The sequence below is a fragment of the Neodiprion virginianus genome, chromosome 7 (genome assembly GCF_021901495.1).
Source record: "Neodiprion virginianus isolate iyNeoVirg1 chromosome 7, iyNeoVirg1.1, whole genome shotgun sequence".
NCBI classification, from domain to species: domain Eukaryota; kingdom Metazoa; phylum Arthropoda; class Insecta; order Hymenoptera; family Diprionidae; genus Neodiprion; species Neodiprion virginianus.
In genome coordinates, this window is record NC_060883.1 from 24,663,560 (window position 1) to 24,678,037 (window position 14,478).

A 14,478-nucleotide genomic window follows, 5' to 3' on the forward strand; every position below is an offset into this window, starting at 1 on the left:
ACTTTAACTGAGTTTACAAAGCATGGCTTAAGTTTGTCCATCATAATTCTCTGACTTTTCCCCGATAGACTAAATTCCCTGACTGTTTCCGGTCTTCACGTTCCGCCGTCACCCTGGTGGTCTTCGTCCCGGAGTATAATTCTCACAGGCTTGGCTGATTTCCGAGCCGATATCTGTAACATGTAGAGGACCCGAGCGTGGCCGCGCACGGATGCGAAAGGCGGTCGCGCATCCCGCGAAAAATCGCAAGACGTGAAAAGTTCCCGGCCGCTGGCGCAGGCGGGGCAGTCAAGGAGTCTGCAGGGAGGCAGCCAGACGAACAGATGGACCATGTGGCGCCAGGGTGCTGGGAAGAACCTCTTCGCGGCTACAACCTCTACGATATTGATTCGGGAGTTGAATTAAAGGAATCATCTCGGCGCGGGTTCCTCCCCCCCCCCCCCCCCCCTTCACTCCGAAGCCGGCGTTATTTTACGAGGAGTGAAAGGGCGAGTTTTATTATTATTTTTCCTCATTCTCTCCCACTCGGTGTGTTTTTTTTTTTTTCTTCTTATTTTCTTATTTTCCCTCGCTTCTTTTTCCTCGAAATTCTCAACCTGTATTTAACGTTATTTCCATAAAAAGAAACTCTGGAGTGGTTGAAATAACAAAAAAAATTTTCAAGGCGCAGAACCGGGGGTTGAAAAAATTAAAATATACAAAAGTCGGGGAAGAGATTTTTTCGTCTTTTTACGACTGACACCAGCACCGAGATACGGATGCAATACCGACGACGGGATAGTTGGCGAGATGATTGACGTGTCGTGACAGATTTGACGCGGACGGCGGGGCTGGTAGGTGGATAGATAGATGGATAGATAGATAGATAGATAGATAGATAGGTAGACGGAGGCCGAGCAAGGTGCCATCTCCGCCGGGCGCGACCCTGTACGCGATGGAAGGACGCCATATTGATTTCAGATCGTGACTTCGTACCACCGAGCGACACGTAGCACACGAGCTCACGTGATCGCGAAAGCTTTTCTTACCTTTCCATCATCATTGATACGTGTGTCTGCGCGGGTCCTCGTTCTGTGCAGCGTGCGTGGTGCCTTTTGCAGAAACGGGCATCCCGCGGCTGGGGCGGGGGGGTGGAAGTTCCGAATTTGAAAAGTTACGAAAGCGCCGAATTCCGAATTATTTGGTGGCGAAACTTGAGGTAAAGAAATCAAAGTTTGAAGAAACAACAAAGTTTCGAATGGTCGGGAACACGATGGCGCAAAGTTCCGAGATTCAAGTTACGACAAGTAAAGTGCCGATAGAGCAAACTACGAAAAATCAAGTTTTGACAGAGTAAAAGTCCGAAAGTTACAGTATACTCGCACAGCGAAGCTTACCCGACTAGTGGGTGTAAAAAATGCGATGAACCGACAATCGGAATGACCAGGATTCCGAACGTAAAAATATCGAAAATCCAAAACGAAGAAAGATCAAAGTGGTGAAATTTTACCGAGCTAGAAATTCACAGAACTCAAAATCTTCGATCGTTCGGAATTTCGATGTTTCAGATTTGAAAATTTTCTCATTTTCGCACTTTTCAAATTCGGTATTTCGATCCCGCCCTCCGAGGCACGGCCAAGTATCGATGAGTGTTCAGCGTGAGAGCTGATGTTAAATAAAGAGAAAAGATATCGAAGGTGGGAAGCCATTATGCAGCTAAAGTTGAGCGGAGCCGAGATGTTCCACCGTGACCATTTCCATCGTATCCGAGACAGAGAGGCTATTATCATAGTCGTTCGCGTTTGAACTCCGGAGTCACGAAATTATAACCGAGTACCATTTAGCGGGTAAGGTAGCGTAATTAATTTGAAATTGTATACTAATTAGCCGTGCAGGGAGAGTAACCCGGGGGAAGGACGGCCGAGCGCGCAATTACGTATGTAACACCTTATACAGCTGTAGAAGAAGCGGGCGGTATTAGAAACGGATAATTTTAAACGACGAGGACCGAGTCTTCCTGCTGCAAGTTGCGCAACGCAAGACGAACGCGGCAGCTGTGGTTGGGTAACGTGGAGGGAAAACAGTCAAATGAATAAATAATAGTGAAAGAAGAAATTTAGTTGAATTTTTAAACACCTCTCGCATCGTAATCGCGTTAATAAAGTATGGCTGCATGTAACGCCTAACGCGCCTGATGAAGACGTATACATATATTTACGAATTCTACCTAGTTTCACGATTATTATTATTATTATTATTATTATTATTATTATTATTATTATTATTATTATTATTATTATAACATCATCATCGTCACTTTTAATCTCTACGCGGCTTATTCCCATTTCAATAGACGACATAAACGGGTGATTCGTTCTTGACAAATCGCGATCTCCGTTGAATTAGGAATCGGTAATAGTAATAATTCGCTCCTTACAGGCTCTACGATTAGTCTTCAGACGAGAAAAATGGGTGTACGTACGAGGTGGGTGTATAAAAAGCTTTTCACGTCAACTGATTGTGAGCCACCTGTTTCCCCTGACATATGTCCCCCGGATTTTCCTGCAATTCACAGGCGTCACCGGATTATTTAAGGAACGTGAAAAAGTAAGGAAGAACTTATGAAGGAATATTTCATCGCCGTGACGCTGAGTGAAGCAGCCAAATTTGTTCTAGGTACGGGCAAATTTTATTTTCCGTTTTCATTAATAATACTCACTTACGCAGTGTACGTAGTGTAAATAGCATTGAAGGATGAACGAAATGTAAATATTGTAATGTGTTGCATCGAGCATCGTCGTCAGTCGCGTTAAAACCAGAATGTACAGCACGTGGGAATAAACGAGTCTGGGAATAAATGATTGTGTGATATTTCTTACCTTTGGCGAAAATAGTACCAAAACTTGTTTCGTCGTTCCATAGTATCCTCATCCTCTCTCAAGTCGGTGGGCAGAGGCTGGAAAATTGAAGAAACCGGCATAAAACTAAAACTTGGTCCCCTCGAACGGGCATGCAAGAATTGGGAAATTTTTTATAGACGAGATTCGGAGAAGGAAATGAAGGACACGTCGTCGACAGTTAAAGGTGTCGGTATAGGGTCGTGTAGGCGGCAGTTTTTGACTTTCTTTATCCGCGACCTCCATTCGGAGAGAAGAGAATTTAGCCGCATGGGTCCCCGGGGTGTTTTGCCGGGCCCGGGCCCCCGACCATTCCTTCCCGGCCTACAGCGAGGCCATCTCGGTCTCCCTTTCCTACGCGGACAGCCAGCTTGGGGAATATGTACTAAACATAAGCTGAAAATTTGATTTAATTTTTCACGGGGCTAGAAAGGCTTCCCTTCCGCCTCTTGTCTAGAGTCGATTTTCCCCAAGACTGCCTAAGTAAGTGTGGATATTAAGGACACTACGGCACGGCAGGGACAAAAGAAACGTAGGTACGTGTATAGGAGAGGAAAAGTTACGCCAGAGGCTATCCTCTTGTAGTTACAAGCCCGTAACTTTTCGCTCTGCAAATTAAAAGCCTCGACGCGGCAACTGCGGGGAAGAAATTTGAAGGCAACGTTAAAACCGCGAATCTCCGAGAAGCTTGGCAATCTTAATTCGCAGATTCTCGTAACTCTTTCCTCGCGAACAAGAGACGAGAGTCCTTCTAGTTACCAACCCTTTGTGAGACTGAAGTTAGTAACGAAACATCAGGGAAAAACATTATTATTTAGCAATTTTAGACAGACTTCGAAGATGTTGACTTTTAGAAATAAGAGTACGTTTCGTTTGTCACGGTTTACTAAATTTCGGACATTGCTGTGAGGGTGCGAAGTAACGCTTTTTCCTAAACATGCATCGTTAAAGTAACGTGACGAACCTCGTCCTTTTAATCCTCTTCGTTTCCTCAATTCGAGGAAAATAAGTACGAGAGAGATAACGAAGAAACAGTCGTCGTTTTTCCGTTTTCAAGTGTTCGAAATTCCGTCGCGGAGACTGATCGGCAATATCTTTGGGTGCACGTGCGATGCTACTCGCAGGGTTGAGGATGATGCTCATTACGTACCGAGGATGTTCCGGATAGCAATACGTGTTATACCTATACAGGTATCGCAATCTCTTACCTACTTGATGGATATTCTGATAGGAGAGCAAATTACTGTAATAGCTTTCGGGTGGCTGGAGGTATGTACGGATTATACAATATCGATGCGATCCTGACGGTATTAGCTTTTCACCGCAAATTGTTCGAGGGCTGAGAACGTCTCGCAGGGCGGCCAGGACGCTGTATAAAGCTCAGACGTCATAGGCGATAAGTGTGTTGGGCAAAATTAGTCCAGGGTTCGTGGTCTTATAACCCCACGGGGAAAAATACTGATGGAAAAGTTGGCAGTGGGTGGTAATATCGTAACTTTGAATTGATCGGCACGTTTCGTTTACTCACAACGCGTATATACTTCGGATGTATCGAAGTATAGACAAAGGTGGGTGTCACCTTGGCCTCTATCCCTTTCCCCATACGCCGACCAGCGGCAGGCAGGGTGATTCGCAATGATTTATCGTCCCCAACATGTTGAACTACACAGAGTGACATCACCTTTTTGTCGAGCCTTTCTGTACCCTGTAGGCTACAGGATCAGAGCTTATTGCTTGTGCTCGGGTTTCGTATCGAGACCGTTGAGTTATAGTCGATGCCCAACGCTACAAATTGCCGATGATACGCGTAGTCAAGGAACAAGAACGCAGCAGCTGCTTGTGCAAATCTCCGGTCGATGAAGAAGAACAAAATTAGAAAAAAAAAAAAACGACAAAAATCTGACGGCGTAAGGCAGATTTCAATTACGAAAAAGGTACACATGTAGATTCGAGTGGGTCTCGATGAATCTCCCTTATTATCGACATGCGGCATTCTCAATTAATATGCAAGAACTCTTCGATGAGAATCAAGTGTTCATCTAGACTGCCGCGTTGCTGAGGATTTTACACGCGGTGTAAAATGGGTTCAAGATTTTTTTTTTCCTCATAACCATAGGGATTTCTAAGCAGCAGTAAAAATATGCATAAATATACCCATACACAGCAAACGTATAATATGCCGCACGGAGGCGGCGGATAGCGAGTTGACTAATTGTTCAATTAATTAAGTTTTAACCGAGGAGCTTTAATTTTGTCATTTTTCTGTTCCACCATGTGTTTTTATTTTCTTTCAATTTTTGCTCCCTTTCTATTTTCCGAAAAAGGTATGGAGATTAGAAAGCCGGCCGCAACGGATTTGGCAAATAATAAATGACCGCATGACCATCCTTTCGTTCCTCCTTCTCCGCCTGATAAACCTAAATTCAACGTGTGTAGGAAGCCTTTGCAATTTCCTGTATTAATGAATATTAATTTCACGAAGACCTGACTCTGTCTAGTCAGGATCTTCGGATCATGCCGGATGCACGTCACCGTTTTTGACAAGGAACGGTTCTAACCGGTTCCTAACCGCGCCACGGACGTTTCGCATACACGCAGGTGTCTGTAGTACGGTACGCGGTAGGACACTGTGCGTGAAACGCGTTATTGGAACAAACTGAAATTTATTATTGCTCCACTCTCCCTCACTCTCTCTCTGCCTCTATACGACATCACGTTTCGCAAACTGGATAACTTCTCCGCCTGCTCCGCGAGGCGTACCTATTTTGTGACGTCACGATTACACCGCAGTCGATCCGCCCGAAGGGAGAGGCGACAACCGTCCGTCAACCACGCAGACCTGGGTGTAGGTACATGGGTGGGTGTACCTACGTCTAGGTGAGCGTAAACGGACCTTGACAATTTCCGAAATTAACCACCGAACGGACATACGGCTGCGACATTACGTCCAACACTGGCCGGATACATAAAGTCTTGGCATTTATATTAGCGTTAAATTTGAGTAATTTGAAAAGTTCTTATCAACTGAAAACCGGCATCCCTCCTCCTCCCCCTCTCCCTCCCTGCCGCTGCCAAGACGACGGTGTGCGTTTACACCGTAGACTGAAGAGGCGCGACGCGAGAGGAGGCGGTAAAATTTATGCCAGTTTCAAACAAAATTATCAAACACCCTCGCCGTTCCGTTTCCTTTCCGTTCAACCGTCTGACGTATACCTACTCGGACTTATTCTTTTTACAGTATGTAGGTATCTACCTACTTACTTGTCGCTTAAGGGGTTAGGTGGGTTTCAAAAGCTCAAAATAGGTACATTTTTATGAATTTTTTTTTACTTAATCAACAGAATATTTCATTCCATCAATTTAACACATAAAAGATACATATTTTATAAGTAGTTTGTGAAATTTTCATTGAAAAATATTGAAAATTAAGGCGTGGACACGTCGTCTGCTGTGACCCCTCAAAAAAAAGTTCTCTCGGCGTAGTCAGGATAACTCATGACAGATTCATCTGAAATGCAAAAACCAAAAATTTTCTGTTAGTAGATGTTTAAAACTCGTACTTGGACGAAGGAAAAAAAAAAAAAACAAAAATTACATTTTTGGCGGCGTTGAAAACAAAAAACCCTTATTTTGAGTAAAATTTGCACCCTTCATGGCCTTGAAAAATTACTTGGAATAGAAAAAAAAAAAATTCCTTCGTTCAAGTACGAGATAATGTTATTTTGAAGAAGTGTGCAAAATTTGAAAGAGATCGGTTCATAAGTTTTCGAGAAATCGTGACTACCGATTTCAAAAATGTAGTTTCGAGAAAAACGCGATTGAAGATTTACAACCAAAAAACATGTAAATAATCGTACTTACACCGTATAATGATGCAAACCCATGTTTTTTCCACGTGCCATCACCTGACACGGTAACATCTGTCGTATCTTCAACATTATTTTCATCACACGTTAATTTTTTTTCTTGATTTGCAGCAGACAACAAAATTGATTCGGCAACAGTTATGACGCACTCATGTATTTTATCAACATAAAAATTGTACGTTGATGCATTCAAGAATGAGGAACTTATATCCATCAAACCACAGAATTTTTTACATCCGGCAAGTCCTAAGCCTAGTATTCGCATCACAAAAATAAACGAACAATAGCTAAGCAGCTGCCTCGATATATCTGCCTCCATATACCTGCGTTACGCTCGGTTATAGCCTGATAGTGAAACATTCAAAGGCTATATCTCTTAGAATATGACTCGGATCGTTTTAAAATTTTAAAGGAATATTCTCAACATATTCAATTATAAGATATGCAACAAAAAAAAAAATTCGATTTTTTGAAATTTTGAAACCCACCTAACCCCTTAACGAATTACACGGAATCGGTCACGGCATGCGCCGAGTTCCTTGTTCTGTAATTCTCATCTTTTCTTTCCCCTTTTCCCTTTTCCCTTTCCTCGACTTCCGGTTCTGTTCTCGCTGATTGGTCCAGGCTGTTGCTCGTTTCTTCAATTCGAATCACCATAAATTCTTCTATTAGACTAAGCTATAGTCGAAATCGATTCCGTATAGGGAATATACATATACATACGTATGCAATCGTCGGGTCTGTTATTTTAGGAATTGAAGAAACTAGGCTAGTTCACCTCTATCCCACCTATACCTGCATACTTTTACGTATAATAATATCCGGATATACCGAAGGAGCGGAAGGCATTTGGCTCAGGTCACGTCTATGTGGTATAAAATCGCGTCTATATTTGCCCGTGATTCGCGTGACTGGCTCAATTGTTTTCGCTAAGAGGAGCACCGTCGGAGAATCTTTATTCAACGTTGCAAAGTTCGGGCCCTCGTGTAGCTATACACACTATCCTTCTCTCTCTCTCTCTCTCTCTCTCTCTCTCTCTCTCTCTCTCTCTCTCTCTCTCTCTCTCTCTCTCTCTCTCTCTCTCTCTCTCTCTCTCTCTCTCTCTCTCTCTCTCTCTCTCTCTCTCTCTCTCTCTCTCTCTCTCTCTCTCTCTCTCTCTCTCTCTCTCTCTCTCTCTCTCTTTCTCACTCTTTTCCTTTTCGAAAGCATTTATCCATGTATATATTTTCCCTTCAAAGATTACAATTAGCGAATAAACCCGTGAATACGCGTCCTTTGAAGTCGTAACGCCTTGGAGCTGCGAAAGGAGACGGTTAAAAACGTGAAAATTTGACGAAAAATAACGTATCGATGACAAATCTTTAAACTCCCTAGGGCGATGAAATTACTCGCTTCGTTCGCAGGTCTATAATCTCGGGTTCAGAGGTGATAAAGCCTATACACGGAGTATCGTGACATTTTAACGGCGCTCGGGAGAGATTAGATAATTAAACGCGAGGCCCGAGAGGAAGGGCCGGAACGCCTAATAACCGGTCGATAGATATTACAAGTTAAACGCTCCCGCGGTGGACGAAGAGGAAGAGGAATGAGAGGAGGAGGAGGAGGAGGAGGAGGAGGAGGAGGAGGAGCCGCGGTGTTTTTGCGGTCTGCGCGGAACTTTGAGGTGGTCTTCTCGAGGGTGGCCAGGAGGAAGTTGATGAAAACGGCAGCCGGGTCGCGGTGGCGCAGGTTCAAAGGATTCACGGTAGCGAAGCGGTGAAAAAGATCCGAAAATTGTCTACTCGACCCGCGGAATAATTCAACTCGATAGGTATATATGTACCACCCACTGGCCGCGTAGCCTGCAGTGCCGGCACTGCAGAGACTTCGAGGCAGACACGCGACGACGCACAGATTAGGCCTAGTCGAGGCGAAGCCAGCCAAGAGCGAAAAGCTCCGAGCGTCGCCGCCGCGATGCGATAAAATATACGCGGATCGCTGATGCGTCTGTAACGAATGCCTGCACACACGCCGTCTCACACACGGTCTATTACAATCAAGGGAATCCTTAATAAATCCCGAGGAGAGGAGAGGCCAGGAGGCTGGCCTAGACCGATCTCACGATTTCTAAACGCCGGGAATCCGGCCGAGATATTTTACGGCTTCTGTCGCTTCTCGTGTCCGCATGATCGGGTCCAGCTGCGGGGATTTCGAAGCGTTTACCTAAGAAACGAACGGTCCAAGAATCGAGCCGGAGAAGTTATCCGAGGTATTTCACACGTTTTTATCCAAAATTTTCGTGTCCCGAAGTTGGAGAGGAAACTGGGGATTTCGAAAAGTGTGGCATCACGTTTTAAAGATGTCATCGACAATATTGAATGCTTTGTGATAATATGAAAATCTGAAAAACATCAAGCATAATAAAAACATTAAGAAAATTAAATTTGAATAGTAATAATGCTCAAAAGTTATCGATAGATTGTTTGAACAATTAATGGTTTGATACATTTTTATGGAGTTTTTTTTTTTTTTTCGTCATGTGAAGCGAATTCGTTGATTTTTGCGGAATAAAAATCAATTTTTAAAGCATTTTCTCGATATTTTGAAATTTCCGTTTTCCAAAATTTTTTAGACTGTATTTATGAAACTATTCGTTCAATGCCCCGGAAACTTTGTAACTGTAATTTTAATTCATGTGTATTAAGAAGAATCAACGAATTCATCTTGAATGAGAAAAAATACATGCCCAAAAAATTTGTTAAACAATGTTTTGTTTAAACAATTAATTAACAACTTTCGAGCATTATTATCATTAAAATTTTATTTTCTCATCGTCTTTATTATGGTTGATTCTTTCCGATTTTTACCTCATCGCAAAGTATTTAATATTGTCCACGAAACTCACTTTTGCGTGGAATGTATAACCAATAAATACATCCTTAACCCCGTCTCAAGGTAAACATTATACCGAAATTTGAATTTGCGAAAGTATAGGCAACTACACTTTGATTTACCTACGATGCGTTAGAGTCGTATAAAATAGGCTGTGGAACATTTCTTTCCCACTTCTATAGGGGAATGTTTTGTTCGGGGGCATCTCAACAGCCAGCCGGGTGACAAAAAGTGTGAATAAAAATTTCTAACGTCCCTGCAGGGAGGCACAGGCAAAGAACTTCCGCAATTCGACAACGAAGAGAAGGGTTTGGAAAAAAAGAAGTAAACAAATGAATTTCGCAGTATCTACTTTTCCCTGTGAACGTAGAAAAGAAAATTCAAATTTTGCATCGGGGTGAAAAAGAGATGAAAGCTCCCCGGTATCTTCTTCCACTTGTTCATCGTAATTCAGGTACAGATGGATCGCAAACGACGTTGAGAAAGACAGGCGCAGGCGGGCAGGTAGGTACAAACCTACCAGACCCTACAAAACCGATTGCTGCGGGGTGGTGGATATATTTGGAGCGAATTTCGGTTGACTAGCATTCGAGGTTCTCGAGTAGGCTATTGAAAGGATCTACCTACACCGGGATAAAACAAGGGGATAGCGAAGTCCGTGGCGGAGGGAGAGAGAGAGTGAGAGAGAGAGAGTGAAGGTCGGAGGACGAGGGCTCGGAACTAATATACTTTCCTCCTCTCTCGCTCTCCCGAGTTCCTCCGCCTCCGCCTCCGACTCGGGCTCGGCTCCATCTCAACCCTCTTACCCCGTGAGCCCCTTGGGTTGTGAAACAGCCTCCTAAAGATAACAAGATAACCCGTTTCAGGGTGGCATTCAAACGTCCTCATTTCCAAAAGTCTTTGCGCGAATCTAAAACTTTTCAGACACAAAGCACCCGGCTTTCTTTTCTTTCCCGGTCCTGCATCAACTCATGGGGTACCTGCCTCGGCACGTCCTCTTCTTTTATAGCGCGTTTTCGTCATTTCTACAAACAAGCGTGACGCATCAGCGCAGGGTTTAGAGAAATTGTCGTCTCAAACTCCTGCAGCCCGTAAACTTGGCGCTATTCCCAGCCCAGCTCCGCCACTCCACCGGAAACTAGCAATTTTCCTTCCTCCTTCGCTTTTTTTCTCCTTCACAATGTCCTTTTTTCCCTACTCTCGTCAAGGCTGACGCATTATACTCGTAACGCTGCTTAATATGCAGCGGCTAATAAGTTGAGAAGTAAAGTCCTTCTCGCGTTCTCCTCAAAATATACGTACACCTGTATTACCCATGCATACAGGTACGCGTGTGTATATTTGAGGTTGTGCAGCAGGGTACAATAAAGGATCAGGAATGAGGTGAATAATAAAATTGAAAAAAATCAAGAGCGCACGGTGGCGGGAATTGTGAAAGGGAGAAAGCCGAGTTTCGGATGAGGTCAAGTACCCACTCCGTGATTAGCCGGATAACGATCTGGCTTTATCTATCTCCATCAGGGTCTAGTGGTCCATTGGGTGAGCTACTGTTTGTCATTTCATTTGGCTATACCCAACGGATAAGGATGACTGTTGCGTGAGCTGTGCGTTATACGGAGAACTCCGAGAAAGACAGGACGGACGGCGCTGTGCGCCAAGCGCGCTGCACGAGAGAGTGTAATTTATGCATACATCCACGTAAAGATGGGTTGAAAAGGAGAATAACTCGGCAACGATAATAATAACAACGACGGCAATAACAACAACAGTAACTGTGCCGGGACAACGATTCCGGCTTGCAAAGATTTTCGGGAATAACGAGGATGGAGTTTTCTCAGTTCCGGGCGTCGAGCGATCCGCCGCGTCGTTGAATACAATTAGGCTCAAAATATATTAATATTACATCATCGTCATCCTCTCGAATTCAAATCACAAAATTTAACCCCTGGCTAAATTTATTTCGCTAAGTGATTCGAGGTGTCGTTTTAGAATTCTGCGATCGACCCTTGGTCACATTTTATATTATACTCACGGTATAATCGGCGAAATTGGTAGCGAGTAATTCTTGAAAATGAAATTGTGAAATTTTAAACCCTCCCCCTCCCAATAATCTTTTCGGTTATAATGTGCACTCAAATATTCGCGAATATCAAAATAATTTAAGTGGACTTTCAAAATCGAGGTGGGTACGTTATATTTGGTTCGCATGAAATATCCGTCGGATAATATTAACATGTAAGCTGCGCTTTCGATAATTAATAGTGAATTTCAAACGCCGCATTGTATCCTTAATAGTAGGAGACTGAATAATAATAAATTGAAGAATATTACCCATCACTCTGTCGCGTAATTATTATTTATAACATCAAGTGGCGAAGAGGAGATCGTTATATAATACTAAGGGGAAAAAAATAAAGAAACAAGAACGTAATAATGACAAAATTTTGGCAAACTCATCGCTGCCACGCGTTTTATATAATACGGTTTGTTCGTATGCATCAAGAGTTTTCCAGCCTCGAGTACACGTAAAGCAGGGCGCATTGCTATCCACGTGAATATACATCGGTCGTAAATAAAGACGAACAGCTTCATTTTACGTTTACATGTAGGTATGTAAAGTATGACGTAGCTACATCGGTAATTTGGGTACTATGTACATATCGAATGCAAAAATAACAGTCGAATAAATATAGATAGGTGAATAATAATGATAGGAATAATAACAGTGAATAAATAAGTGAGTATAAACCAGGCGATATTGGGAACCGCAGGGTTGTGCCGTGAAATTATGATGCTGCGGAATTATTCGCCTCGCGAAACACGATATGAGGTATGTACGTATTGTACGAAAACATGTGTGTACGAATCGTTGGTTGTTGAAAAGGGTTTTAAGCTGAACGATTCTGCGGGCACGTGAACACGTCAGGTTTATACTACATGTTTTTGTGAAAACAAAAAAGAAGGAACAAACGAAATTTACGAAGCGTTAAGAGGCGAGGATAGCGGGGTATGGACTGGGAGTAAAAAATGTTGGGAGTTCGGAGAGGTGGCGAGTATTGAAAGTGACGAAATTAGAGCCGAGTCGTCAAATTCGGTGACAAAGGACAAGAATAGACCATTCGGTAGCTGAATGGATGACAACTTGTAATACGAGAGGTAGTCCTTGGATTTCTCCCCCCCCCCCTACGCGGTTTTACGTGTCACCCGCATGCCTCGACGGCGTGGTAGCATGACCTTATTTCACCGGGGGCACATGTCGGGGTATCGTGGCTTACGAGAGAGAGAGAGAGAGAGAGAGAGAGAGAGAGAGTGGAGCGGGCGAGGTATGAAAATAATTAAACGCGGGGTCCCCCTGTCAAAATAAGTAACAAAACTGTCCCTCGTACCTGCAGCGCGAAAAGTTGTTAATAATAATATGAAGTATCAGTAATAATTCTAGATTCCAGAGAAATGGAAAAATCTAATCTGCATAGTGCATTGACGATTGAAATTATTGAGGGAGAAGAAGAGAGGGAGGTGGAGGAGGCGGCGACGACGGACTCGAAGTGCCAATCACTGTCAACGCGACCTGATTGTCGTTTACCAGCGATACGGGTTTAACATTGGAATTGCGAGTGAAGGCATAGAACCGCGAGTCACGAGCAGAGAGATCGAGCGTCGGTGATGAGCGTCTGTACAAACCACCGTTTGACAGACGGTCTGATCAAACGACTTGAATATTTGTATATATATTATATCAGAAGAAGATAATTTACGATTTTCCACCGTGGCACCACCTAAAGAGTTTGTTTAGGTTAAAGGAAAGATTCGGGGAAAGGACGAGCGTTCCACGTTACGTGCAAGATCGCGCTCATTTGACTTTTTCACTTTTTTTCACACTTTTTGGAATTTGTGAAGAAACACGTCGTAGCACTTCAATTATTATTTTTTTCCTGACGTTTATATTCAAACCAAAGACCACGATCCGTAACACAACGATATACTTATCAACCGGGATATACATATATTATATATTATATATGTATATAAATTAAAAGTTTGTATTAAATTGTAAATATTTTAAGAGATTTGAATTGATAATAAAAAAGTCGTGAGATACACTTCTCAAGCATCAAATGGAGACTTAATATTACAAGCGTGGCTCTTCTTCGTGACGTAAATTGATGTACCGATTGATGTAAGCAAGAAAAAAAGAAAAATTATATTCACGATTCTTTTCTACATTTAAGAAAATGTAAATAAGTGAAAAATCAACCGAATGCGATCTTCCGCGTAACGTAGAATGCTCATCTTTCGATTATTAGTTTTAAATTATTTTATTTTATAATAATAAACACCCTGATATATATGTATATGGGGGAAAAATGGGCTCACTTGGGGTACGAATAACGTTACAACCGACTCGACAATGCCATTTTTTTGTCTTTGGCCTAAAAATACATTTCAAGCGTTATCGACATTTTATGAAATCCTATATGAGTTCGGAGCACAGCCTACTACAGAAACAACGAAAATAGAAAAGGTAGAAAGAAACACGCGCTCCATCAACTGCTGAAAATTGAACCATGAAAATACTAGGCAGGTGCACCTAGCCGAGGCGGAAATATTCGATTTGCCAATTTTTTATATCCCAAGCCATATTGTGTACAGAGCGTATCGTCGCGGGTGAAATATGAAAGGCGTGCAGCGAAAATATGTGGGAAACTCAATACACCGCACAGGAGTAAGGAAGGGACCTCTTTTCTCAGTCAGAGCAAGGAATTGTTTGAAAGGTAGCGAGACCGAGGAGACGGAGGGAGACGACGGAGGAAAGGAAGCAAAGGGAGCGACGAGAAAAGAGTCTGTTTGAAGTCCCGTTGGTTTCT

At 42.9% G+C, this 14,478-nt stretch overlaps 2 protein-coding genes and 1 long non-coding RNA gene across 12 annotated transcripts in view; 1 reads left to right on the top strand and 2 right to left on the bottom strand.

Moving 5' to 3' along the window:
• The window catches only part of LOC124309222 (uncharacterized), a 112,255-nt gene that overhangs the window by 34,286 nt on the left and 63,491 nt on the right, over positions 1-14,478 (bottom strand). For all 6 annotated transcript variants that reach the window (XR_006909199.1, XR_006909200.1, XR_006909202.1 and 3 more), the window contains one exon: positions 2,859-2,935. Coding sequence is in view for 2 of the 6 variants with exons in the window: in XM_046772644.1 (XP_046628600.1) it covers positions 2,859-2,935 (77 nt within the window). In the remaining 4 variants the exon portion in view is untranslated. The remainder of the gene's footprint in view (positions 1-2,858; positions 2,936-14,478) is intronic.
• Positions 1-14,478, top strand: part of LOC124309213 (protein madd-4) — a 102,511-nt gene that overhangs the window by 25,291 nt on the left and 62,742 nt on the right. The window lies entirely within an intron of this gene.
• Positions 6,182-7,063, bottom strand: LOC124309224 (uncharacterized). Its single transcript, XR_006909203.1, has 2 exons — positions 6,738-7,063; positions 6,182-6,384 (listed from the first exon to the last, which is right to left on the bottom strand). It is a non-coding gene; the product is annotated as an uncharacterized LOC124309224 (long non-coding RNA).